This window comes from Thunnus albacares, chromosome 24, assembly GCF_914725855.1.
Source record: "Thunnus albacares chromosome 24, fThuAlb1.1, whole genome shotgun sequence".
NCBI classification, from domain to species: Eukaryota; Metazoa; Chordata; class Actinopteri; order Scombriformes; family Scombridae; genus Thunnus; species Thunnus albacares.
The window spans coordinates 18,637,175-18,662,948 of record NC_058129.1 but is presented as its reverse complement, the minus strand read 5'-3'; the positions used below and the strand labels follow the sequence as shown (position 1 = coordinate 18,662,948).

At 42.7% G+C, this 25,774-nt stretch overlaps 1 protein-coding gene across 5 annotated transcripts in view; it reads right to left on the bottom strand.

The window, feature by feature from the left end:
- Positions 1-25,774, bottom strand: part of agap1 (ArfGAP with GTPase domain, ankyrin repeat and PH domain 1) — a 180,944-nt gene that overhangs the window by 111,962 nt on the left and 43,208 nt on the right. Inside the window, exon 1 of one of the 5 annotated variants that reach the window (XM_044344310.1) lies at positions 19,925-22,000. The exons of 2 other annotated variants lie outside the window; for them this stretch is intronic. In XM_044344310.1, coding sequence (XP_044200245.1) covers positions 19,925-21,161 — 1,237 coding nt within the window. In that variant the 5' untranslated portion in view covers positions 21,162-22,000. Of the gene's footprint in view, positions 1-19,924; positions 22,001-25,774 lie in introns of those variants that run through there. 2 more of the 5 variants (XM_044344306.1, XM_044344307.1) reach the window with 2 other exon arrangements.

The following is a 25,774-nucleotide window of genomic DNA, read 5'->3' as shown; positions in this document are numbered from 1 at the left end:
AGACCCTGATCTTCACCTCTCTGCTGCCGTCTTCCTCAGCAGTGCAACCAGTCCTTCCACTCTGATGTTGCTGGTGGTTTGTGGTTCTTCTCTGACTTGTGCAGGTCGAAGCTTCAATGCCTCCTGGACTCAGCTGTCAAGGATCATCTATAAAGCTCCTTTTGAAGCAGGAGGTCTCTGTATCTGTTGTTAAGGTCTCCTCTCAGTATCATTAGGGGTGAGGTGGTCCAGGACAGGACTCGTGTCGTGAGGGAAGAGCATCTGTGAACTTGTTCAGAGGTCGGAGGATCTGACACAGTTCTGCAGCCGGTGTCTCTCAGACCGGCTGCTGCTGGTATGTAGATCCTCATCAGGTCACCACATCATGGATCTGAGCCTTGTTGAGGACAGCTTGCTCTTGTCTTCCAGCTCCGTGAGAAGCTCTGGACCAGATGACGGCAGCAGCGACTGCTGTGTCAACTCTCTGATTTTCAGAATCAGGTTCAAATTATGGCCAAAACACCCAAAGCAGAGATCTGGGAACTCTTCAAAAGTCTTGATTATGTTTGTTGTGACTTCCAGCATGTTCTCAAAAACTCTCTGATGTTGTTAACTGAGTGTTTTTCTGAGTTTCCAGGCGGTTTGATTCAGTGAAGCTGATGATGGGTTGATCAGCTCTGCTCTCATTGGTCCACAGGTCACTAGTTGCAGCAGAAGAACCTTCATGATGGTACTTCGTAGTGAAGCGTCAGACCTCTCAACCGTTTGAAACGGCATCTCGTCCTCTGTGATGTGAGATTAAAGGGCTGCAGTGAGGTCTGGAGAAGTTATTGATGTGTTTGAAACGCTCCAGTAACATCACTGGTTTCTCCTGCTGTACGACCACTCTGTAAACAAAGCAACAGCAACTGTATTATTACACACATCACAGTGTCTTCTGTATATATGCAAAGACTCCAAGCACATTTTAAATAAATACAAATGAGACAGTGATGGTAACTGTAATGATTTCAATGAAACAACTGATATAAATACAGTTGAGTCTCATACAGGAGACTGTAGCGTTTCTACTGTTGGATTTTAAAACAACACAATCTGTTGGTTGATTAAACTACGTAACATGTTATCATGTGTGATGGTTTGTCTGCAGACAAACTGCTACATGTTTTTACAAGAGTAAGTAACACTGACAGCTTCTGTTATTGACGAGCTATCAGCAGCTATTAGACAGACATCACATCCTCACATCAGGCATTGAGCTAAAACTGAACTCACCTTGTTATGAAGTAGTGAGTGAAGGTCAGTGAGATTCCAAGTGTTGCTTCCTGTCACAGTGATGTTCTTCTTCTGCGTCTTCAATCAGCTGTTTTATAAAAACCAAAATACGACCAAACTTCAGACTCGCTCCTCTCAGAAGGCTGATGGATCTCCGGAGCGCCACTGCTGCTAACGTTGATGCTGGACAGTATTAAACTCTGTTTGATACTAACTGTCAGGAATTTTACTGCGGTGTATCGTGAAACTTGTACAACCGTTTCTTCCGTAAACGTTGCAGCTTTATAAAAACATCAGAGCACAAAGTGACATTAAAATGATTTTCCTCTATTTTTGTCTAGTTTTAGGGAACGTTTGGTCGACTTAAGACTTAAATAAAAGCCAAATAAACCCCTAAAACTTCTATTTCAGGTCAGGAAACGTTCATGTATTTACCCTGCAACACACACACTGACACCATGAACCATCACACACACACACACACACACACATATATATATATACAAACACACACAGAGCCTGGGGTGATGCAGGCTGGCAGGTTTGAATAGATGATCTGTGCTGCTCTAATGGCACTATTGTTTTAACACACACACACACACACACACACACACACACACAGTAGGACTATGGGTGGAGTGTGGCTGTTTCTTCCCCCAGGGCGGGGTGTGTATATATATGTGTGTATATGTGTGTGTGTGTGTGTGTGTGTGTGTGTGTTGGGGGTTAACTCGTCGTCTGACTGTGACAAATCAGAGCAGCGCCGCCTCATCAGTCACATGTGACATCATATTATCGCAGCCGTATTTCTCCTCCGTCTCTCCATCTAAACATCATCAGCATCACATATTTCTCTCTTTGTCTCCATCTGGTTCTCTTCTGATTATTAGACACCAGTTTCATTACACAAATCATATTTTTTAAAGCCAGTTTGTGCTGAAGTGGAGGTGAAGCAGACATATATACTGTATATATAATGTATATATAATGTATATATAACGTACAGCTATTTAAAGACAGTAGATTTCTGTGTCTGACATGTTTCTTGTTGGTCATTTGTTACTTTTCTTGTAATAATCTGATAATTTGAGTCGTGTTTTCTGTGTTTTTAGGCCTTAAAAACATTTTCTTTATTTCTAATATCTGTGTGTTGGAAAAATCTACAGACGCTACAGATGTTAGCTAACGTTAAAATCTCTCCGTCTATGGATGAATTAACATCTGCATTAAAAAGGGACAATCTAAGAGGATCTCTGATAAACAGCCTCCTGGTGGGAGTTTGTTTATTTTTTGTTGTTTGTTTGTCTTTTTTTTAAATCATGTTTTGTATGTTTGACCTACATTCAAAGCAGAATAAACACAATGAGAAGAAAAGATGTTTAAACAGAGATTCAGTCTATTTTTAAAGCCACTTGAGATTAAAGTGAAAACATAAAACTACTTGTAGACTGAATTAAATGAGACGAAATCAGAGTCTCAACTACTAAACTGACAGAAAATGAACTAAATTAACTATTTGGATCATTGATTCATCATTTTTTAAATCAAATTCTCTGATTCAGCTTCTTAAATGTGAATATGTTCTGGTTTCTTTAGTCTCTGTGACAGTAAACTGAACACAACAAGACATTTGAAGACGTCGTCTTGGTTTTCAGGAAACATTTTTGTTTGTTCTATTTGTTACCTGAAAGTGTTATTAAGTAAATAAAAGACTTGACTGATAATAATACGTCATGATGAGATAAAGACAAGGCTTCATGCTGCTTTTGTGTGTTTTAAATGAGTGTTTGTGTTGAAAGATGTCGAGACAATAAAGCTTCTTTTGAATTTAAAACCACCGTTTTTCTTATCAGTCATGTGACGACAGCTGTGCGGTGTGTTTTTTACGAGTGTGTGCAGAGGTTCAGGTCTGCCTGTCAATTTCCATTTGCCACCATTAATTAAACCAGTCCGACAGGTAACGACACACACACACACACACACACACACAGCTGTGCACCTGCTGTTAGTGTTAAACGTGAACACACGGCTTGTTTCTCATCACTGCAGCGAGGATGAAATTTACTGGATTGAAGCAAAACAGGAAGTTGAATTCTTCTTGGTTATTCAGCAGAAAAGACAGTTTCATAAAAGACGCTGCAGCTTTTCTACATTCTTCATATGAGTCAATAATATCCTCTGATTGTGTTCCGCTCATGAAGCTGCAGCCCTGCAGAGCTCAAAATAACCGTCCCAAAGAGGCTATTAGACGACCCCGAGGAGGAAAATATGAAGCCAGAGGAGTGGAGTTACAAAAGAGAAGGATAGAGAGGAAAGAGGAGTGTAAGATGATATGTAGACACAAGTAGAGGATGTAGGAAACACTGAGGAGGAAGAAAATATGAAAATAGGAAAGACAGAGGAGGATGGGAAGGAATAAAAGTTTAAGGTTATGGTGCGTTCAGGCCATGTCGGATGGGTGGGAAGGAGGGATAACAGGAAGCTAGGAGGGAAAGAGGGAAGAAAGGATGTATAGACGGGCTGGTAGGATGGATAGAGACGAGTACCAGGGGTTTAAGGAAGGATAGAAGGAGGTTAGGAAGGAGAGAAGGGAAGGAGACAGGAGGGATGAAAGAATGTGAAGAGGAGGACGAAGAAGCAGAATTTACAATTGAAGCCATATTGAAAGTGTGGGCGAGTAAATACACACACTAATGACACGATGATTGTGTAAAAAGTGACTGAGAACACACACAAATGAAATAACTAGTGTTTAATAACCTCAAACACACACACACACACACACACACACACACACACACTGACAGCTCCTTCATACCTCTGATTGATGACTGTGGGTTTTTATTAAAAAACAAATCTCCTGGTATTGCAAGTATTTCCTCCAGATGTGTGTTCATACTTCCCACACACACACACACACACACACACACATTTGCCACCCCCTCCTCCAATCAGATTTGAGCTGCCTGAGGGTAGAACAAGGAAGTCAGAGGAGGAAGAGGACGGCAGGCGACCGAGCGGAGACAAAGAGGCCGTTCTGATTGGCTGGAGGCCGTCGGATCGTTAAAAAAAAGACAAGAGAAGAAGAAGAAGAAGAGGAGCTGAAGGTGACACCTGGATCTGTTTGGTCATGTGACTTCAGACAGATGGAGGAGAGTTGTTCATTTATATCTGAAGCTCTTCACTCAAATACAAGAATATTAATGCATTAAATCTGTTTTATCATATTTGTAGTTTATTTATGTTTTTATTTATGTTTTATTTTAATGATTTTAGCAGATTTGTTTACATCTTTATTACAGGATATGACAAATATTGAATTATGCTGCTATTCTGACTCCAAAGCACTTCAAAATATAGATAACTGACAGATAATTATCACAAAATATGACAAATAATATATGATTAAACTATCCAGCGTTACACTGTATAAGCATTAAAAGCTCCAGCTGTAACATGTATGAACACTGAAACCTGCTTATTCATCTCCATGTTTACATGATTCTAACAGTTTACAGCTTTCTGATTATTTCTCTACAAACAGAGAAACCTGGATCACAGTGTTCTGGTTCCTACTGGTTTCTACTGGTTCCTATTGGTTTCTACTGGTTTCTACTGGTTCCTACTGGTTCCTACTGCTTTCTACTGGTTCCTACTGGTTTCTACTGGTTTCTACTGGTTCCTACTGGTTCCTGCTGGTTCCTACTGGTTTCTACTGGTTTCTACTGGTTCCTACTGGTTCCTACTGCTTTCTACTGCTTTCTACTGGTTCCTACTGGTTCCTACTGGTTCCTACTGGTTCCTACTGGTTCCTACTGGTTTCTACTGGTTTCTACTGGTTCCTACTGGTTCCTACTGGTTCCTACTGGTTTCTACTGGTTTCTACTGGAGTCCTGCACATATCTGATCCAGGTTTCTCCACACCAGGATCAGGTGTTTACATGTAGGATAGTAACGTGTTAATAATATGTCGCTTTCACTCTTCGCAGGACTCTTACAGTATTTTTACTGTGTTATTTATATTTCTTCAACGTTTCCAGTTAGAGAAAAGGTGAAAATGAAGCAACACAGAGTTTGTCTGCAGACCTCGAATCACTAAACCCGCCTCTGTGTAGGACTCACACATTAATCTACGATTAGAGAGACAATTATTTCATTTCAGACTTTAAAGAATATGTTTGATGATTTTCTATTTTTGTCTTCATGTTTGGATCCAAACCATCAATGAACTGATCTACTAACCAGTATTATGTTTGTATTAAAGTCTGATATATCTGATTCCTCTGTGCTGTAGATATAAAACCCTGAACTAGGAACATGTGTTCTGTATATTTCTGCATGTATATATTGTTTTATAACATGTAAAACAAGCTTAGATGTGGAGATATGTAGATCTTTAATCTCATATGTGTTGCACATATCCAACTAACTTTAAGTTAATGTGATAAAAAGTTACATTTACCTTGATAAAGAAAAACTAAATCTAATACATTTATTAAATATCAGTTTGTGATATTGATTTGAGTCATTTTTTTTAGAGAAGAATGTCTAAATTCTCTGATTCAGCTTGTTAAATGTGAATATTTTCTGGTGTCTTTAGTCTCTCTGACAGTAAACTGAATATCTTTGAGTTGTGGACAAAACAAGACATTTAAAGACGTCATGTTGGACTTTTTTCACTGTTTTCTGATATTTTATAAACCAAACAACTAATCCATTAATTGAGAAAATAATGAACAGATTAAGTGATAATGAGATGAATCGTTAGTGGCAGCCTGAGTGCTCGATATTGATTTGTTTGTTTGTTCTAATTTGTCTAAACTATGAAGCTGATAAGTTTCATTATTAAGTCTATTTAGATCAGTAATGATGCTTCATAATGATCAATAAGTTAAATATATTCTCCTCAGAGGCTCCAGGTGTGTGTTCAGCTTTGAATCTCACGTCTGTTCACTTCCTCAGACTCACAGCAGCGAGCTGGAGCTGACCTTTGACCCCCGGTGGCCAGTGTGCGTCTGGTGCGAGAAGCTGCTCAGTATTCATGTCGGTATCTGGGTCTCGTGTCACACACTTTGTCAAGTTGAATAAAGACACACACACACACACATAAAAGGCAGCAGTAATTACAGCGGGGGGGGGGGGCCTCCGAGAGGTCAACACATGACCTGCAGCCACCCTGCCACAAAGCACTCTGGGTAAACAGAGAGGGAGGTGACAGATCTGGGTTTAATAAAGTGCAGGCGAGCTTTCTGACCGTCTCTGATGACACTGAAAAAAACTCTAAATATGCAGAAATACAGATTGAAGCAGCGTTTGTAGTAAACACCAGCTGCTTTAACGCTGCAGCAGGAGAACAAACGTTCATATATTGTGATCTGAGGACGTAAAACCATCATGTGAGTTTACAAACATGTAAATATTCTGGATATCAGATTAATCCAGATGATGCTTTTTCCCCTCACATTAAAAAAAAAAATCACTTGACTGCTGTGAAAGTTAAGAGAAGAAGGAAAAATATGAGTTGATATAAAGATATTTGTACTGAAGTCTTGCTCAGATTTATTGACTTATTCTTTGATCAGACAGTTATTGATTTAAATCATAATTAATGTTGTGTTAAATGTTTATAATCCTCAAAGTGAATCATGGAAAGTTTAGTTTGGTGTCTTTACTGAAACTCAGGCTTCCTATCAGCACAAAATATATCAAACAACGATGGAAAATGGAAAAGAAAACTCAGATATGCTGACAAATAAACATCAGAGCTGCAACAATTAGTCAGTTAATCGACATAAAATGAAACTATGAAACTATTTTGATAATCAAACAATCGTTTTAGTAAATTTTATAGCAATAATGTCAAATATTCACTGGTTGCAGCTTCTGTTTCTGTCTCATCCGTGATACAAACTGAATATATTTGTATTTTAGTTTTTTCTGACATTTTATACACAAACCATTTAATTGATTAATGGATGCAAAAATAGAGCTTCTCTCTATTTCTGCATCTCTACTGAACCCTGCTATTTTTAAGATTATTTCCAAGTCAAACTACCATGAGAATAATGTGCAAAATAAAATAAATAGAGCTAAATATATCCAGCGTATAAACGGACACACGCAGACTGAGCGACTCCTCAGTGTGAAGCAACATGCTGATGTGAGAGCAGCTCCGACCGTGTTATTATCTTCTACACTTACAGCCCACCTCCCTCCTCTGACCTCAGACCTGTCACTCTCAATCCAGGCGGCCGACGGACGCAGCGCCATTTTCCACCCGCCGCTCTCTCACTCTGCATGCGTGTGATATGTGGGTTAGAAAAGAGGGGGAGGGGCCCGCCGACTGTCAACACTGCACAAACTGTACAATCAAATAACAGTTAAGTTAAATTTGCGTTTGCTGCTTTAGCTTTGGGTCAGCAGAAGTCCACTCCTCTTAAAAATCAGAAACAAACACTCTGAGGAAGGTTTTCCATGAAGCGTCGGCGTGTAAAACCCCTTGGCCTGAGCTCAGCACTTTATCTCCTCGACAACATTCCCATCAGCCTTGTAACACTCGTGTAATCCTGGCAACACGACAAGCTTCACTTTCCCATCTCTCGGACAACGGAAGGCCTTGTGTGGAACGCTCACAGGCGGCCCAGCTGTTCCCGAGGCCGAGGCCAGGGGAGGTGAAGGGACGGCGGGTAAAGAGGACGCCTCCTCCTCCTACTCTCTGCCGCCGCCGCCGCCAGGACCTGCTGGCAGCGAGAAGCTGCAGGACTCAGAGCTGAAGCTGCTGTGAGTGACGTGGCTGCAGCAGGTGTGTTTGAGCCACACAGAGAGGCTGTGTGTGAGCGTGAGAAACTGATGCAGAGAGGAAGGATGTCAGAGAAGATGTTATCAAGCCTTTTTTAGCCCCAACAGGAAGTAGATTTAAATCTTTAACACCATTTTTCCCCTTTTTGTTTCCACTTTGTGGTCGTTAAAATCAATCAATCAATCACGTATATGCAAATATCCTCCATCAGCTGCCTCTAATTCTGCATTAAAAACAAGATACTCAACATTTCTTGTGCATACTTGAGATGGATTTTCCCTAAAAACTGAAGTCATATTTGATATTTTTGGAAGCTTTGAGATCTCCAGTAAAACTTTAAATAAACGTGTGTGGCTTTGGACGATGTTTGACTGCACAGTGTGAGTTTGTAATGACAAAACCAGTCTGTTTATGGCTGAAACTGTCCGTGTCCACCAGTAATGAAGTGTAATCGGGCTGCAAAGGAAGCTGCAAACTTCAGGCTCAGAACAAAAGCTTCCTGCGGTGATGTCATGATGTTTAACAGCTTTTAAAGTCATGAGTTTTAACTATTTAACAGTTTTATGGATGTTTTAACTTTCACAAGATAAAGCGGAGTGAAGAAGAGAAAATTATAAAGAAAATCAGCTGGTAAACCAGGTCATATATGATTATATAACTTTAGTTAACACAGAACTGAAGCTGCAGCGATTGATCGATTGACACAAAATTAATTGGCAACTATTTAGTCATTTGTTGAAGCAAAAATGCCAAAAATGATCTGGTTTTAGCTTCTCAAATGTGATGATTTGATGCTTTTGTTTGTCATAGATGACAGTAAACTGAATATCTTTGGCTTTTGGACTGTTGGTCGGACAAAATAAGACGTTTAAAGAGTAACAATTAAAATATAAACCTGCATTTTTGATCATTTTCTCACATATTTTAGTCAGAACTGACTGTTTTTTGTGCATTGACCATTTCAATAAAGCTTATTCAAACAAGCCTGCTGTGTCAGTATAATGTTGACAGGTGAGATGCAGCATTACTAAACACTGTGAGTCACTTTGGATAAAAAACGTTTAGTCTTTACGTCTTTCTGCTGCAGTAAATCATCTGTTTGTGTTCTGTTCACCTGATTTACTGTCACACTTTGTTTGAGGTTGGAGGGCAGTTATGCAAAACATAAACTGTCCAACGGATCCTTTTTATCTGCTGTTTGTTTGACCACAAGTTCATGAACTGTTTTATGTCACTGACCCATAGACAGACACAAAATCACTTATAACTTTTATATGATGTGTCATAAATGATAGTAAACGTAAGATCTTTGGATTTTGGACATTTTTCACTGTTTTCTGACATTTTATGGACAAAATAATTAACTAAACTAACAAAAATACATCATGATATAGTTGTTATTTTCAGGAAAATCAACAAACAAACTGTTAATAGATAAAAATAACGAGACAGGAACGTCTTCTCTCCTGTTTTAGTCTCAGCTTTTGAATTAAAAGCCTGCTAACTGGTAGCATTAACTTCTGTCATGCTGCAAGCTAGCATGATGTCAGCTCAGGTGTATGTGTTGGTTCCTTTTTTTAACATCCTGCTGGTTACCTGAAACAACACATTAACGCTTCCACAGAACATCAGCTGTTTGCTTTCCAGCTGTTTAGTTTGGTTTCTTACTGTAATATTCATTTTAAACAAGAACAAACAGACCGTCTCTACTTCTGCTCTTACTTATTTATGGAATTGTTTGTGTTTTAATGTAATTTTATGTCTTGATGTCTTTCCTGTGTGTATGTTTTTATGCTGTTTGTGAACCTAAATCATTATGTGATGGACAATAGATATAATATATAATATTTTTGCCGTATCGTCCACTGTTACTCTCAGGTGCAGGAAACACACATTCCAACAGATTCAGAGAGTAAAACACGCTTAAAACACACTGACTGACCTAAATATCAGCCTTTTAATCGGTTGAACAGAACCATCCCCCACCACACACACACACACACACACACACACACACACACACACACACACACACACACACACACACACACACAGTCAGCTGGCAGCATGCCGGCTACTTTCATCTTCATCCCAAATCAAATAAAGCCACCGTCACACCACCAGCTAGCAACTGGTTCATCATCTACGCCCACACACACACACACACACACACACACACACACACACACACACACAGGTTTCCCAGTTCAGAGCGATTAGGCGTCCATTTAATCAGTCAGCTTATCTTCTGACCGTTCAGGAGTCGTGCAGAGTGGAATTAGACGGCATTTGTAATACAGACGCTGTCTTGTAATGCAACCTGTGTGTGTGTGTGTGTGTGTGTGTGTGTGTGGGTGTGTGTGTGTGTATTATAACATGTGCATGTCAGAGATACGGTGTGATTATTGCTGATGTCTCTCACCAGGAGCTTTGGGGATATTTCTAACGAGGGACATGTTCTAATAGTGAAATTTAATATTCAAAAAATCATTTAGTAAAATTAAAACCGTCACATTTGTGAATTATTCAGTCATGTGACAATAAAAAGAGAATGAACATTGTTCCTCTGGAGAACATGAATGTCTGAATGAAACTGAATGTTAATCCATCCAACAGGTGTTGAGATATTTCACTAAAAGCCCAAAGAAGATAGTAAACGTTACTCTGAATCAGGCTTGATAACAGCGCTGTGACAGGATGGATTATATCTTACTACGGTGAGAAAGCAACGTATCCCAGTGGTTTGGTGGTTTAACAGATAAAAGGGTCGACATTTGACTGCTAGAAGCTCTGCTAATGCTGAGCAGTGTGCAGAGATGACAGCAGTCTTTGTTAATATAAACACACTAGCTAGCTACTAGCGTTAGCTGGCTAGCTGGCTAGCATAGCGGAGTCAGAGTTACTCTCCTGCAGTCATGTTTCAGTGACGCTGCAGCAGTTTGTTATTTGTCTCCAGGAGGTCAGAAACAGTCCTGAGTCGTCTAGTTTATTGTTGATGGAGATGACGTTGGTGAGGATGACTGAGGACAACTGGGGTTAGCCTTTAGCCTAGCTTGGATGCTGTCTCGCTTGCCGCGCTTCCACTACTCACGCACCACTTTCGGTGTCTCCCTGGGTGACGCGGCCTGGTGCCCAGAGCACGCCGACGCAACACAGATTCTCCAACGAATCTCCATCCGGTTGTGTTTGTCATTTTTTTAAAAAGAAGATTGCAGTGATGACAGTAATTAGCTCAAGGCTGCGGCAGGCATCACATGACCGCGGTATTACAGTTATCAGTTAACATTAAACAGTTTTGTGACCAAAGTTCAACATCAATGAATGAATTATTATAACGGTTTTATTTGGTTGTTTTAACTGTGTTTAGTTACATCTGATGTTTTATTCTGTATATTACTGACATGGTTTTAGTGTCTGGCAGCTCAGTTTCCACCTGGACTGAACTGTGTAAATGTGTAAATGTATAAATAAAGTTTTATGTTGCTTTGAACTGAATCTAACTTTATACATCCAGCTGTTTTTCCAGCAGCGTCCAGTAGATTTACTGCATGTACTGCAGTTATGTAACTCTGCGGTTGCTCAGAGACACAACAGAAATACAGGTTAGAAAACAAACACTACGACTGTTTACTCTCTCATGTCGCCTCTCACCTCGTCTGTGTAAAGTCTGTGAACAACAAGAACTATGGATCAATAACGCTCCCCAACATGGAGGTCAGGAGCCTTCAAACGGATCAGAAGATGAAGACGAGGCACTAATTTGAATTTATTTATAGATATGTCTTTAGTTTAGACGTGTGGAAGGTGTGATGACGAGTTTTAAGTCAACACGGCTTCACGTTGAGCCGCAACAAGCTGGAAAGAGATGCAGTGGAAGTAACTTCACGCTGTGTGACTCCTCCACTCGGACCGGTCTGTCAGCGGGCGGCGAGCAGGCGGCGAGCAGGCGGCGAGCACGTGGCGTGTGTGTTGGTTGTAAACGTACAAACACGGCAGTGACGTTGATGTTAATTTCAGGTTTATTAGCGTCTCCAGCTGATTCCTCTTCCTCTCTGATTACAGCTGCCTTTGTTCTTCAAACAACAGAAACATGACGAGGGGGAGGACACACACACACACACACACACACACACACACACACACACACACACAGACACACACACACACACACACCGCAGCATGTGTGTGTGTGTGTGTGTGTTACAGCCTGCTTACATCATGCTTTAATGCCGTCTCACATGTGGACATGGTGTGTACGTTTTATAAAACCTGAACTGTGTGTGTGTGTGTGTGTGTGTGTGTGTGTGTGTGTGTGTGTGTGTGTGTGTGTTGCATCAGCCGGCGTCCTTGTCATCTGCCCTCCGATGGATTTCAACCTTACGTAAGAGCTTTAAGCAGCAGGAGAGCAGATCGCCGTGACAACACTGCTGGCACGTCAACGTCGCACCGGCCAGCGGTGGATTATGGGACGTACAGCCAAACACACACACACACACACACACACACACACACACACACACACACACACACACACACACACACACACACACACACACACACACACACACACACACACACACACACACACACACTGTCGTCACTGTTTACTTTTGCTTTTATTTGTTCAATTTCATCATCTGTGTTTAGTTTATTTTGAAGGTTTACGTTCTTCAGCAGAGCAAAAGTCTTGAGTCTAACAGTCATGTTAGTTTAAAGGAGCAGTCCGTCAACATCAACTTCACCTGTTTACTCTTCATAACGTCTTGTAGAGCTGCAACGATCAGTCAGTCGCCAGCAAACTAATCAATTAATCATCTAGAGTCATGTTTTTAAGAAAATAAAAGTCCAAACTCTCTGATTCCAGCTTCTTTAATGTGAATATTATTCCTGGTTTCTTTAGTCTGTATGACAGTAAACTGAAGATCTTTGACTTTAGGAAACATTTTGCACCGTTTTTGTGGAAATTTGGTTCTAATTTGAGTTTCCTGTGATCAGTTTTTTATCTGAGAGCATCTTAATGTTCCCTGGACACGACTGGAGATCAATAAATAAAACCTGAATCATAACACACACACACACACACACACTCTCCTCGCTGTCAGGACCTTAAACACACAAACTGTGCTGCAGTGTGTGTGTGTGTGTGTGTGTGTGTGTGTGTGAGAGGAGGAATGTGCTCCTTCACTGCTTCCAACGGCTTGTTCAAATAAGGGAGAGCACACACACTCGCCACAAGGTCCAATTTGGGCCTGGAGAGGAAGTGGTGAGGAGGAGGAGGAGGGAGGGAGGGAGGAAGGAGGGAGTAGGGCAGGAACAGTGGAGTGATGAGGAGGAGGAGGGTGAAGTTAGAGGACACACACACACACAGGCCGACCTCCCACACATGCTCTTTGACCCCAGGACAACCTCGACCACTGAGGCGATACAACAACCGGCTAATAAGCACCGAGAGACAGCAGAGGACACACACACATACGCACGCACACACACACACACACACACACACACACACACACACACACACACACACACACACACACACACACACACACACACACACACACACTGACTATTCTTCATCACAGCAGATATGTTTTAAGGTTTGGCTGAGGTGTACAAGTTGGTGTTTCAGCAGCAGTGCAGCAGAAACTTCACTGCAGTAAAAGTACTAATATATCAAAGTAAAAATACTCCTTTACAAGTAAAATACCTGCATAAAAAATCCTATTTAAGTACAAATGCAGCATTTTATTATTAATATTTGATCTTCAGGACTTTATAAGAGTCGTTTATGTCAGAAAGAAGAAAAAAGAAGTTCTAATTTTCCAGAACTTTTCTTTCATTTTTGTGTTTTTGTGAAATATTTTAAGTTTTTTTTAATGAGTCTTTGGGTTTTATTTATTTGAAACAAAGTGGTTAAAAACTCACAGACGTCTGAAACATCAGACACTGATTCATGTGACTCTGTTTTAATCTTAAATGATGCAGCAGAAATTAGAAGTTTATCTTATTTAATGTCAAATAAAAAGTAACTAAAGCTGTCAAATAAACGTAGCAGAAGTAAAGTACAAGTATTGTAATATTGTGCTTCAGTGCAGAACTCAGTGTAAATATATGTATTTAATGTCAGAAACACTCATGTATATAATAACATGAACTGGTCCTTTAATAAGCAGCGTCTCTGCACTGATAGATCAGGTTTTATTTGATGATTTTCCACATTTGAAGCTTTAATTAAAGTAGATTAACTGTGTTTTGGCCTCCAAACCACACAGACTGGAGCTTAAAGTCTGCATTGTTTTAAATCAATAAACAATAATAATAATAATAATAATCAGAGTGTTTTCTTGTAGAGTGAAACTTGTTCTCTAGTTTGGTGCAACAGCTCCAGTTTTTATTCAGGCGTCTGTTTCCTGGCTGCGGTTCACATTCACACTCTGGTTCAGTTGTTTTAACACACTGCAGGTTGGCTCAGTGTCACACACACACACACACTTATACACACTTATACACACACACACAGACTTATACACACTTATACACACACACACACACACACACACACACAGCGGTTGGGCTGGACGGACAGAAATAAAGACAAAGTCCCAGCCGGAGCCTCAGAGAACCAGGACAGTCACTTGGCCCAGTTTAGAAATCACACAATCCCCAGTTCCTCCCCTCTGTGACCCCTCCCCCCCCCCCCAAACCCCAGCGCACACACACACACACACACACACACACACACACACACACACACACACACACACACACACACACACTCTCTCCATGCATTATACTGAGCGATAGAGCAAAAGAAAGAAGGATGTAAAGGAAAAGACGAGGAAGGAAGGAGGAGAAAATAAAGGCAAGAAAGACAGAAAATAGGAGACGAAGAACTGAGGAAGAGGAGGAAGGGAAAGAGAGGATAGAAATGAGAAGAGGAGGAAAGGGAGTAGAGAGACTGAAGGAATGAAAGGAGGTAAACAAGTAGAGGAGAGATGGAGGAGGGTCATCTCTCCATCTCTCTGCTCCCTGCAGCAGCATCTCCTAATTGGATTTTCTCCCCGTTATACCCACTGTAGTGTGTGTGTGTGTGTGTGTGTGTGTGTGTGTGTGTGTGTGTGTGTGTGTAGGAGGAGGAGGATCAGACTCTTCATCTGGAGGAGCTGCAGTCAAACATCTGATGTGTGTGTGTGTAGAAGTGTGTGTGTGTGTGCATCTTTTGACACATGTAGTGCACATTACTTCTGCTTGGCTGTGGATATAGGTCACACACACTTCACCCTCAGTACACACACACACATTCCCCTACATACTCCCTATAGATAACACACACACACACACACACACACCAGTAGACTCTATTAAGACTCAGTGAGGTCGGGGTGGGGCCGGTGTGTGTGTGTGTGTGTGTGTGTGTGTGTGTGTGTGTGTGTGTGTGTGTGTGTGTGTGTGATGTGCATAGACAGTGATTTTTTGTTGCGTCTGGTCTGACAGAACGAAGCCAACAACACATGACAGATATGAAATAAAACTATAAATTAAACACGTCTACATTCATACACAGAACTTAAAGCTATAATATGAAACTATTCTGCTTTAAAATGTCTACAAACATCTGGACTCATGTTATAAATGTGACTATACGCGCATCAGATAACACAGCAGTGTCATAAATGGACTTTTATTCAGTTTTAAGCCACGTTTTTATGATAATCTTTTTAGATTTCTGGTTGTTTTTAACTGCATCTTTTAACCAGATGAAAGGTTATTAGTTATCAGAGAAACAAGCTGAGTAAACGTTAGCATCAGCTCAGCTAACAGCTGCTACCAGACGTCCTGTAACCACCGAACAGCGTCAGAGAAACAACGTTTTGTTACGTGAATCTGTTTTATTCAGTGTTTTTTATCAGTTTTAATCCTCATGTACGTTTGTTCAGGAGGATAAAAACCTGCTGACTGACAGACGTCTAACAGCAGATATGACATGTTGTACGTTTAAGAGAATTCAAAATGATGAATGTAATAGAGATGAATCTTTCATGTGACTGTCAGGAAGCTTCTTCAACAGTGTTTCTAGTCACTCTTGATAAACACGAGTCCTGATCTGAGCTCATTATTATTATTATTATTATCATATTAATCAGACACTTCTCTTCTCTCCGTCTGGACGCTGAGGAAGCTTTCAGCTGACTCGTCTTCATATTTCATGTCGTGTCTTCGTCAGGTCTGGCGGGGGGGGGGTCGGCTCGGGTTTCGGGGGTCTTGCACACGGCAGCAGTTTGTCATAATAACGCTGTCACGAACCCTGAAGCTCCGGTTTGTTTGGTTTAACACTTTTCAGCAGCAGCAGCGGCGGCGGTGATGGTGATGGTGATGGTGATGGTGATTCCCCTGCAGGGTTCAGGTCAGACAGGTCACGTGATCACAGAGGATCAACTGGGAGATGATGATCTACGCTGCTGCACGTCTACTGAACCTCTGGATACTTTTTACAAAGACTTAAAAAAGCAGCAAAGAGTCATCAGTTCATCTTTGTAGGAGTAGAAATACAGATAAAATCCTCTTCTGTATGGATGCAACTAATGATTATTCTCATTATTGATTATTTTCTGGATTAATAAATTAGTTGTTTGGTCCATAAAATGTCAGAAAATGTTGAAAGATGTTGATCAGAGTGTCCTCAAATGTCTTGTTTTGTCCACAACTCAAATATATTCAGTTTACTGTCATTAAGGATTAAAGAAACCAGAAAATATTCACATTTAAGAAGCTGAAATCAGAGAACTTTAGTATTTTTTTCTTCCTAATCGACTAATCGTTGCAGCTTTTATCTGATGATGAAATAAACTTCCTGCTGAATCAAACTGAGCGACTGATGATGGATGAAATAACCAGACAGGACGTCTCCTTTCAGCAAATACAGCAAATTAAACACCTGGAAGACAACGGTCCTTTATCTACACACACCTACACACACACCTACACCTACACACACCTACACACACACCTACACCTACACACACACACACACACACCTACACACACACACACACCTACACACACACACACACACACACACCTACACACACACCTACACCTACACACACACACACACACACCTACACACACACACACCTACACACACCTACACACACACCTACACCTACACACACACACACACACACCTACACACACCTACACACACACACACACCTACACACACACACACCTACACACACCTACACACACACCTACACCTACACACACACACACACACACCTACACACACCTACACACACACACACCTACACACACCTACACACACACCTACACCTACACACACACACACACACACACCTACACACACACACACACACACACACACCTACACACACACACACACACACACCTACACACAGGCCAGACTAACAGCAGCTGCTACTAGCCGTTAGTTATCTTGCAGTTCATTAAGGTTACTGCTGATGTGACCTGCAGCCACTTCAACTACGTCTCAGGAATCCTAACAATGTGGACGCTCTACCGCCCCTCCTCTTCCTCCTCCTCCCCCCCCCACCACAACACACACACACACACACACACACACATGTCAGCCACCGGTGTCATCAGACCAAAACCTCTAAAACCTGTTAGTCGACCTCGACGTCCTGCTACAGAAACCTGGAGGCTCTCCGGCCTGCAGACGGGTCACAAACACCTGCTGAACTTGGCAGAAGATCATGTGACTTTCTAAAGGCTGAATCGACTTCCTGATATACTAGAAGTCAGTTTAGATGACTACAAGAAAGAAAAACATACTGATTGTAATGGTGAACATGATACCTGAAGAAGTAGGACCACAGGTTAAATGATCTCATCTATTTCCCAGAAACATCTCCAGACGTGAGGATGCAGAAGACCTGAGTCAGCGTCAACATGACAGATGAGTCTTTATAAAGAAACACACACGGAGCCAGACGCCTGTTCAGCACAGTGAACGTCCTGTAGGTCACTTAAGTTCTGTTAAATCCTCTCATCTCTCATCTCTGACGGTTTCCTGGCAGGAAAGTGTGGACGCTGACAGATGTTAGCAGATATGCTCTCTGGTTGGTCGACTGTTACCAGACAGAAGACTACAAGTGTGAAAATGAATTATTGATTTGGATCTTTTATATATAATAAACTGTCCATCATGAGTCTGACGATGTTACAGGAGTGAAATGCTGAATCTGTGCAGGACGATTTTAACATAAACCTTTAATAATAAGATGTTTTGTGCGCTAGCTTTCAAGCTGAACATGTTAGCAAGTTGACTCTCTTTTAACTCCTGAGGGAAAGATCTGGCTCTTTATCTGCTAAATGCTCCGCTCTGTTCAGCAGCTAGTCTTCAGGTAGTGTTCAGAGGCTTTATACAGATTTTTCCTCCCTAAATGTTGCTATGAGAACAGTAAAAGTTGCAGCCGGACAGATAAACAATGAGCTGAAACTCTCTATAAAGCTCTGTAAAGCTGCAGAGGTTCATCACTACTAGTCACAACATATTATCATTGTAAACATGGATTATTACAGCTTCACAAACACTCCTCTAAGTTTATATGTAGAAACCAAACTAACTTCAGCACTCAGGTGTGAGATAAACGGAGCCGACGTCCTGCAGCTGCAACTGGAAGCTTCAAACATCTGGAGGCTGAAGCGGCGACAGACAGAGCGGACGGACAGACAGCGTGTCCACTTCCTCTCTCGTCCTCCTCATGTTTTCCACTCGTCTCTCACGCGGATGGAAAGAGGATGCTGACAGGGTGTGTTGTTTATGTTGGTGTGAATATATATATATATATATATATATGTATGTGTGTGCAGATATAAAGCTGTCACTGACATTCTGCTACGACTTCAAACGCAACACCAGACGTTACGGCTACCTTCTTTTTTTTTCAGCCACACACACACACACACACACACACACACACACACACACACACACACACACACACACACACACACACACACACACACACACACACACACACACACACACACACACACACACGAGGTCTGTTTCCAATTGTCGCTGCTGCTGCTTTGACCTCCAGGCTCAAAGTCAAACTCTGAGCTCCGACTTCCCCTCTGACTTCATCTGCTGCCTCGCTGCTATTTTAAAAAAAAACACATTTTCCCCACATTCTCAGTCTTTTTCTGGATGTTATTCTTCTTCTCTGCTGTTTGTCTTTCTTTCTTATCTCCGTCTGGTCGTCAAGGTGAGATCTGCCCTGAACACACACACTTTGCTCATTTCTGCCTTTTTTTTTTTATATGGTATCTATTTATGTTTTTAAAAGCAGTGTGAGAGACAGAAGTGAGCTCAGAGTAATGAAAGACAAACAGCAGCGGCCGGCCGTCGCTGCCACAACCAAACATCACCCTGCCGTCCAAAACAAATAACTGGAGCTCATCACACGCTGATCCTTCCTCCCCCGCCGCCGCCACCGCCTCCACAAACAACACACACACACACACACACAGCGAGTCTGACCGCTTTCAAATCAGAGAGAGGCAAAGAAACACCAGAGCAGAGGTCAGAGAGAAATCTGAAGAGGTCACGACACGATAAAAGGGATGAAGAAGGAAAATATATCTCTGCTAGTGAACAATTTAACCTCTGAAAGTGTCAAAAGAAACAATCTGAGGAGGAAAAACGGCTCTTTGTTTGACCTGCACACTAGTGGAGCTAAAACCTGAGATGAGGGGTCAAAGGTCATCAGGTCAGACACCAGAACTGAAACCTCCATCAGCCTCTATGTGAGTGAATGATTCACTGACATGCAGAAACGTGGGAAATCAGACACACACACAGCGTGATGTTTTGTTTACCGTCAGCGCTTCCTCCGTTCATGCTCTCCGTGCTGGACTGCGTCCTCCTGCTGCGGCGGAGGGATCTGTTGGTGCTGGGGCTCCCCAGCGGCGTGGAGGTGGACGCCCCGTCCCTCCTGGAGAAGATCCCGCTGAAGAAACGCACCAGCCGCCTCTCGCTGGAGCGTCCTCCGCCGCCTCGCAGCAGGAACCCTGCTGATCCCGCCGCGTCCTTCTCCGCCGCCAGACGCAGCAGGTCGCTGTTGTCCAGCGTGCGGTTCTTGCTGCCGCGCGCTCGCTCCCAGCGGCTCAGCTCCGACATGGAGTCCGTCTTGTTCAGGACGGCGCCGATCTCCAGCGTCCGGCTCTTCTCTCTGGTTGGGTCGTTGCAGCGGGAGGTCGGGTTCTGGAGCACCACGGCGGCCTCGGCGTCCTTCTCGGTGGCGGCGTCGGGCCCGGCGTCTCTGCCGATGCAGCCGGAGCTGCTGTGGTGTTTGTCCTTGGAGAGCGCTCGCAGGCGCAGCAGCTCGCCGCCCGTCCAGTGTCTGAAGCTGAAGCTGCGGCGCAGCAGACCGGCCGGGCGCTTCAGAGGCGGCGGCGTCTCCGGGGACAAAGCCTTGGCTGCTTTCCCGTTGCTCTTGGAGTGCGACATCTTGCCGTTAGCGTTGAGAGGAGGCTCGCTGCTCCTCTCCTCCATGCTCCTCGCCTTCAGGAGTCTCTTCTTCTTGCTCACGCTGCCGTTCTCCACGCTCTCCGCAGCGTCTGTCGGAGGAGTTTCAGTGCAAATATCCTCTTTAAGCCTGTCTGAATCCTGCGTTTCCTGCTCGCTGCTCTCCCCCTGCGTGTCCTCCTGGCTGGGGGGCGTCGTGGTCTCGGCTAGCGGGCTGGTGGCCTTCTCCTTCAGCTCCTTCTGTAGGTGATGCTTCCTGGACACCTTCAGCCTGCCCAGCTCCAGCTGACCCGTGCTGAACGTCCTGAAGTTCCTCATGTAGCTGTGAGACGATGACAAGTCGTCCGACTCGTCCTCCACCTCCTGCAGCTGCTCCAGCAGGCCGCTCCGCTGGATCTCCACCGAGCCCTCCCGCCTGAACGCTCCCACTTTAGGGTTCTCCGCCCGCCGGGAGCCCGACCCTCCTCCGTCCTCGTCCTCCTCCAAACTCTCCCTCTTCACCAGGGTGAGGGAGATCCGGTACACGGTCTTCCTCTGAGGCGTGCCCCTCTCCATCCTTTCAGTGCAGTTACTGTCCAGCAGGTACATCCCAAATATTCCTCTTCAGCGTTCCCAGACTTAACTTGAGCTGATCCTACAGTCTTTATGATATTAAGACTATTATTACTGTTTCCTATGAATCAGCCTGCAGACAGATGATGTGCATGAGGGTTAAATTACCTTAAAGCGTTTCTCTGCGGGGCAATAACTGATTATTCTCTCATCCAGATGTGTAAACAGCGCGCGCTTTGACGCAGGAAATACATTCCGCGTTCATCCCAGCGGAATTTCAACTGGCCACAAATGCAGCAGCAGCAGCAGCAGCAGCGTCCTCCTCTCCGCTCCTCTCCGCTCCTCTCTCCGGGCTTACAGCAGCGCTCCCCCCGGCGTGCACAAAACACTTTCTGCACGGGACAGAGGAAGTCCTTTCCTTACCGGGAGTCCTCCGCTGACAGCTCTGGATCCTGCTCCGGTATCCGCGTCTCCATTCCCAACAACACGGAGAGGTAAATATTATTCTACCGCCGCGTCCCGGACGGTGCCAGCGCGTCGTCTCCCATTGTGTGCGCACATCCCCCGCAGCGCAGCCAGCCAGCCAGCCGGGCCTCTTTCACCTCGCTCCGGCTTCAATTGTGATTCAAATGTCGGTGGATTTTTTTTTTTTTTTTTTTTTAGAGAGAGAGAGAGCAGGGTCTCCGAGCCTTGCACACCCTTTCCTCTTCTCTCAAAAAAAACCACTCTGGCTTCAACCCTCCCCCTGACAGCGACACAAGGCTCGGCAGCAGCGGTCCCGGTGCCTCCTCCGCTCCGCTGCTGTGGGAACACACTCCGGTCCGCACCGACACCGAGCAGCGGAGAGGAGGAAGACCCGGAGCGGAGTGTCTGCACACACCGGACCGGAGTTCACAACACAAACACACTGCTGGTAGATACTCTACTGCAGTAAAAGTACTAATACAGCAAGTAAAAATACTCCAAGTACATAAGTATTATGAGCTTGATGTAGTTAAAGTATTGCAGTAAAAGTACATAAGTATTATGAGCTTGATGTAGTTAAAGTATTGCAGTAAAAGTACATAAGTATTATGAGCTTGATGTAGTTAAAGTATTGCAGTAAAAGTAGTGGTTTGGTCCCTCTGACTGATATATTATTATATATGACATCATTAGATTATTAATAGTGAAGCATCAGTGTTAGAGCAGCATGTTACTGTTGTAGCTGCTGGAGGTGGAGCTAGTTTACACTACTTTATATACAGTTAGCTAGTTTACTCCACTGGTTCCCAACCTAGGGGTCGGGCCCCTCCAAAGGGTCAGCAGATAAATCTGAGGGGTGGTGAGATGATTAATGGGAGAGGAAAGAAGAAAAAACAAAGTTCTGATACACAAATCTGTTTTCAGTTTTTGGACTTTTTCTCTAATCTTTGATTTTTGCTGAAATATTGGATCATTTGAACATTTATTGAAATGAAAGCATGTGAGAAGTTTAGAGGGAAAAATCACTATTTGGTGGAGCTGTTAACAACTCATAGACATGTGAAATGTGACCCCGACTACACACTGCTTTTTGTAAGACGTCAAAAGACAAAAAGGTTGGAAACCACTGGTTTCATCTTTAACAATGTGTTGTATTTTAAAAGCTTGTTATATTATCCATTGTGTCAAATCTTCATCTGAAAAGTAACTAAAGCTGTCAAATAAATGTAGTGGAGTAGAAATACAATATAAAGTCAAATGGAAATATTAAAGTAAAGTACAAGTACCTCAAAATTATACTTGAGTTAATGAATTTATATATTATATCTTAACATTTGACCAGTTCTCTAACAGTCTCTCTCACAACTAGAGTCAATAATATTTTGATCTTGATAAAATAATATTCAGAAATGGTTTCAAAGCTTTTTATAAATCTGTGGAGAAACTCAGCTTTATGAGTGTGTAGAAAAGCTTCCTGTCAGTTTCACTCTATATTCCACTGATCAATAGATATATATATAGATTAATCAATGTGTCTATAAAGTCAGAAGTTCCCAGATAACAACATGATGTGTTAAAAAGAGAAGTTTTGTTCGACTAACAGTTTAAAATATGAGAATATTCGGTTCATCTTTATAGAAAACAAGCAAATATTCACATTTTAGAAGCAGATAGTTGTTAATTTTTTGGGTTTTTTTGCTGTAAAAGTGATGTAAATGTTGATCATCAGTGAATCAGATGAAGCTTCTCTACACTCAGCATCTGTGTGGTGTTGATATGTAGGTCAGCAGGACACCAGCGACTCCAGTTCATGTTTTCCAGCGTGCAGTGGTTTCTATAAACGGGGTGGAGTCTGCTCTTTCTCCTCTCTGTCTGTCATCCTCTTTAAAGCCTCCCCGGGCAGCCATGGAGCCACTTTCACATCCAGCTACAGCAACAACCACACTGATGTTTCAGTCTGATGCTCCGTTATCAGCCAAACATCAGAGAAATCTACGCTATGATTCAACGGCTGGATGACTGAAGCATCTTCAGATGTGACTTCACTTTAAAAATACACTTTAGATTCACATAAACAAACATTTACTGTCAGAAATGATGTTAAATTGTTGCAAACTGATCAAACGAATGTCTCAGATTGACTCATTTCTGATCATTTTCACTTCCTGTCTTCATCTGTTTTATGTTTGATGAAACACATGAACATTACTGACATATGTGATGATTATTGGATATTAATCTGCTGCAGTAACAGCCTCTTCTGATTGGTCAATTAATCAATTAATCAGAGGATAAACTATTTTAATAACTGATTAACTGTTTAAGTCAGTTTTCTAACACAAACTGCTGAACATTTGATGGTTTGAGCTTCTTAAACTGAGATAAATTGACTAACATTCACATATTTTATGCATATTTTAAAAGATTCAATTCAATATCAACCAATCAGATGTTTTCCTCCGAGAGCTTTACAGCAATACAACATCTTCTATGTTTAGACCTTTGATTCAGATCAGCAGAAACTCCCTAAAAAAACCTTTAAACAGGAGAAAAATGGAGGAAACTTCAGGAAGAATGTTGCTGTTTTTGGCTGATGAGCTCTTAAAGCGACGCACAGCAGCGAGCGATGAATCACTTTAAGACGCAACAAAGAGGTAAAAAAAAATCCATTAATTTACAAGAAAATAAGCAGAAACATTTTTAGAAACGTCACTTTAGAGGCTGAAATGTAAAATACGACTGTAGGTTGTATCATTAACGGCTACACGGTGTAAGATTTAAGATTGAAGACAGATTGTTTTATAGATGTTTTAAAGAAAAGCTGCGTCTGTTTCCTCACGTCTCTCGTGTTTCTTGCATCAAATGGATCATTTATCAGACGTCTGTGGATTAAAACGCATGTTCTGGACGTATCGGGAGGGTTTCCAGTGTTTTTCCTGTCTTGAATGGTTGCTACGGTAACGGTTATTTAACTTTCTAATCAGCGAGCAGCTCAGATGTTTTAAGCTGGATGCTTGAGATGTGACCTGCATCTCTTTGATCATTTTTACAAATTAAAATCCTGAATCCTGAGCGGGGAACTCGTTTTCTCAGCACTTTCTTTCATCCTCTGCTATCTCCACCCGTCCTCTGAAGTGTCTCCCCTGCGCCTCCGAGGAGGAGGAGGAGGAGGAGGAGGAAGAGGAGGTGGTGGAGGTGGTGGGGTGAGGGAGATTAACTCACCCAAACCTCCACCTCCTCTTCCTCCCCAACAGTTGGCCCTCAGACTCGGCCTCTGACGCCGCCTGGCTGGATTATTACAGGGATTAATCAAGATTAGAGAGACGCAGCCGCCGGCAACTTTCTCCTTTAACCTCCGCCGCTTTCTGGGTGTAACACACACACACACACACACACACACACACACACTTCTCATCTCTACCTCACTACATTTAATTTACTCCCTCGTCTTCAGCCGTCACCCGACATCAAACACGTCCCACCTTCAAAAAAAAAAAAAAAAAAAAAGCCTCCAACCTGAGAGACGCGGCGTCACATGAAAGCAAGATGACGTGGCGTGATGTGTGTGTGTGTGTGTGTGTGTGTGTGTGTGTGTGTGTGTGTGTGTGTGTGTGTGTGTGTGTGTGTGTGTGTGTGTGTGTGTTCGTGAGACGCTCACACATGTGCGTTTCGTGGAAACACAGCTGGACAGAGAAATAAAAAGCCGAGTGAGAGTTTGGTGATTTTTTTCTTGTTCTGATGACACTGAAACATCACAGTCGAACTGCAACACGTGGAAATAGTAAACCACGCGCCCACGCAGGCTGCATCGCCGCCGCCGCCGCAAAACATCAAACGCACCTCCTTCGAGCCTTTAATCCGGTCCAGATCAGCCGCTCGGCGACTCGACGCTCGACGAGTTAAAGCTGTGCGGAGCTACTGAAGCTGGTCGGTCCTGATGTGCTGCAGAGAGGCGACAGAAGAGACGACGACTTCCTTCACAAACGCCGGGAAAACGTCTCATTTATGTGAAAATATGTTGTTATTAACATCCAGAACAACCAGTTTAACCAGTTTAACCCAGTCTGGTAGCTTTAAACCACTCAGTAGGGATGTGCAGAGAGCACAGTATTTGTATCTGTATTTGTTGAGGCAGCAAAATTATTTGTATTTGAGTAAAAGTGGAAAAGAGGCTTAAAAATCCT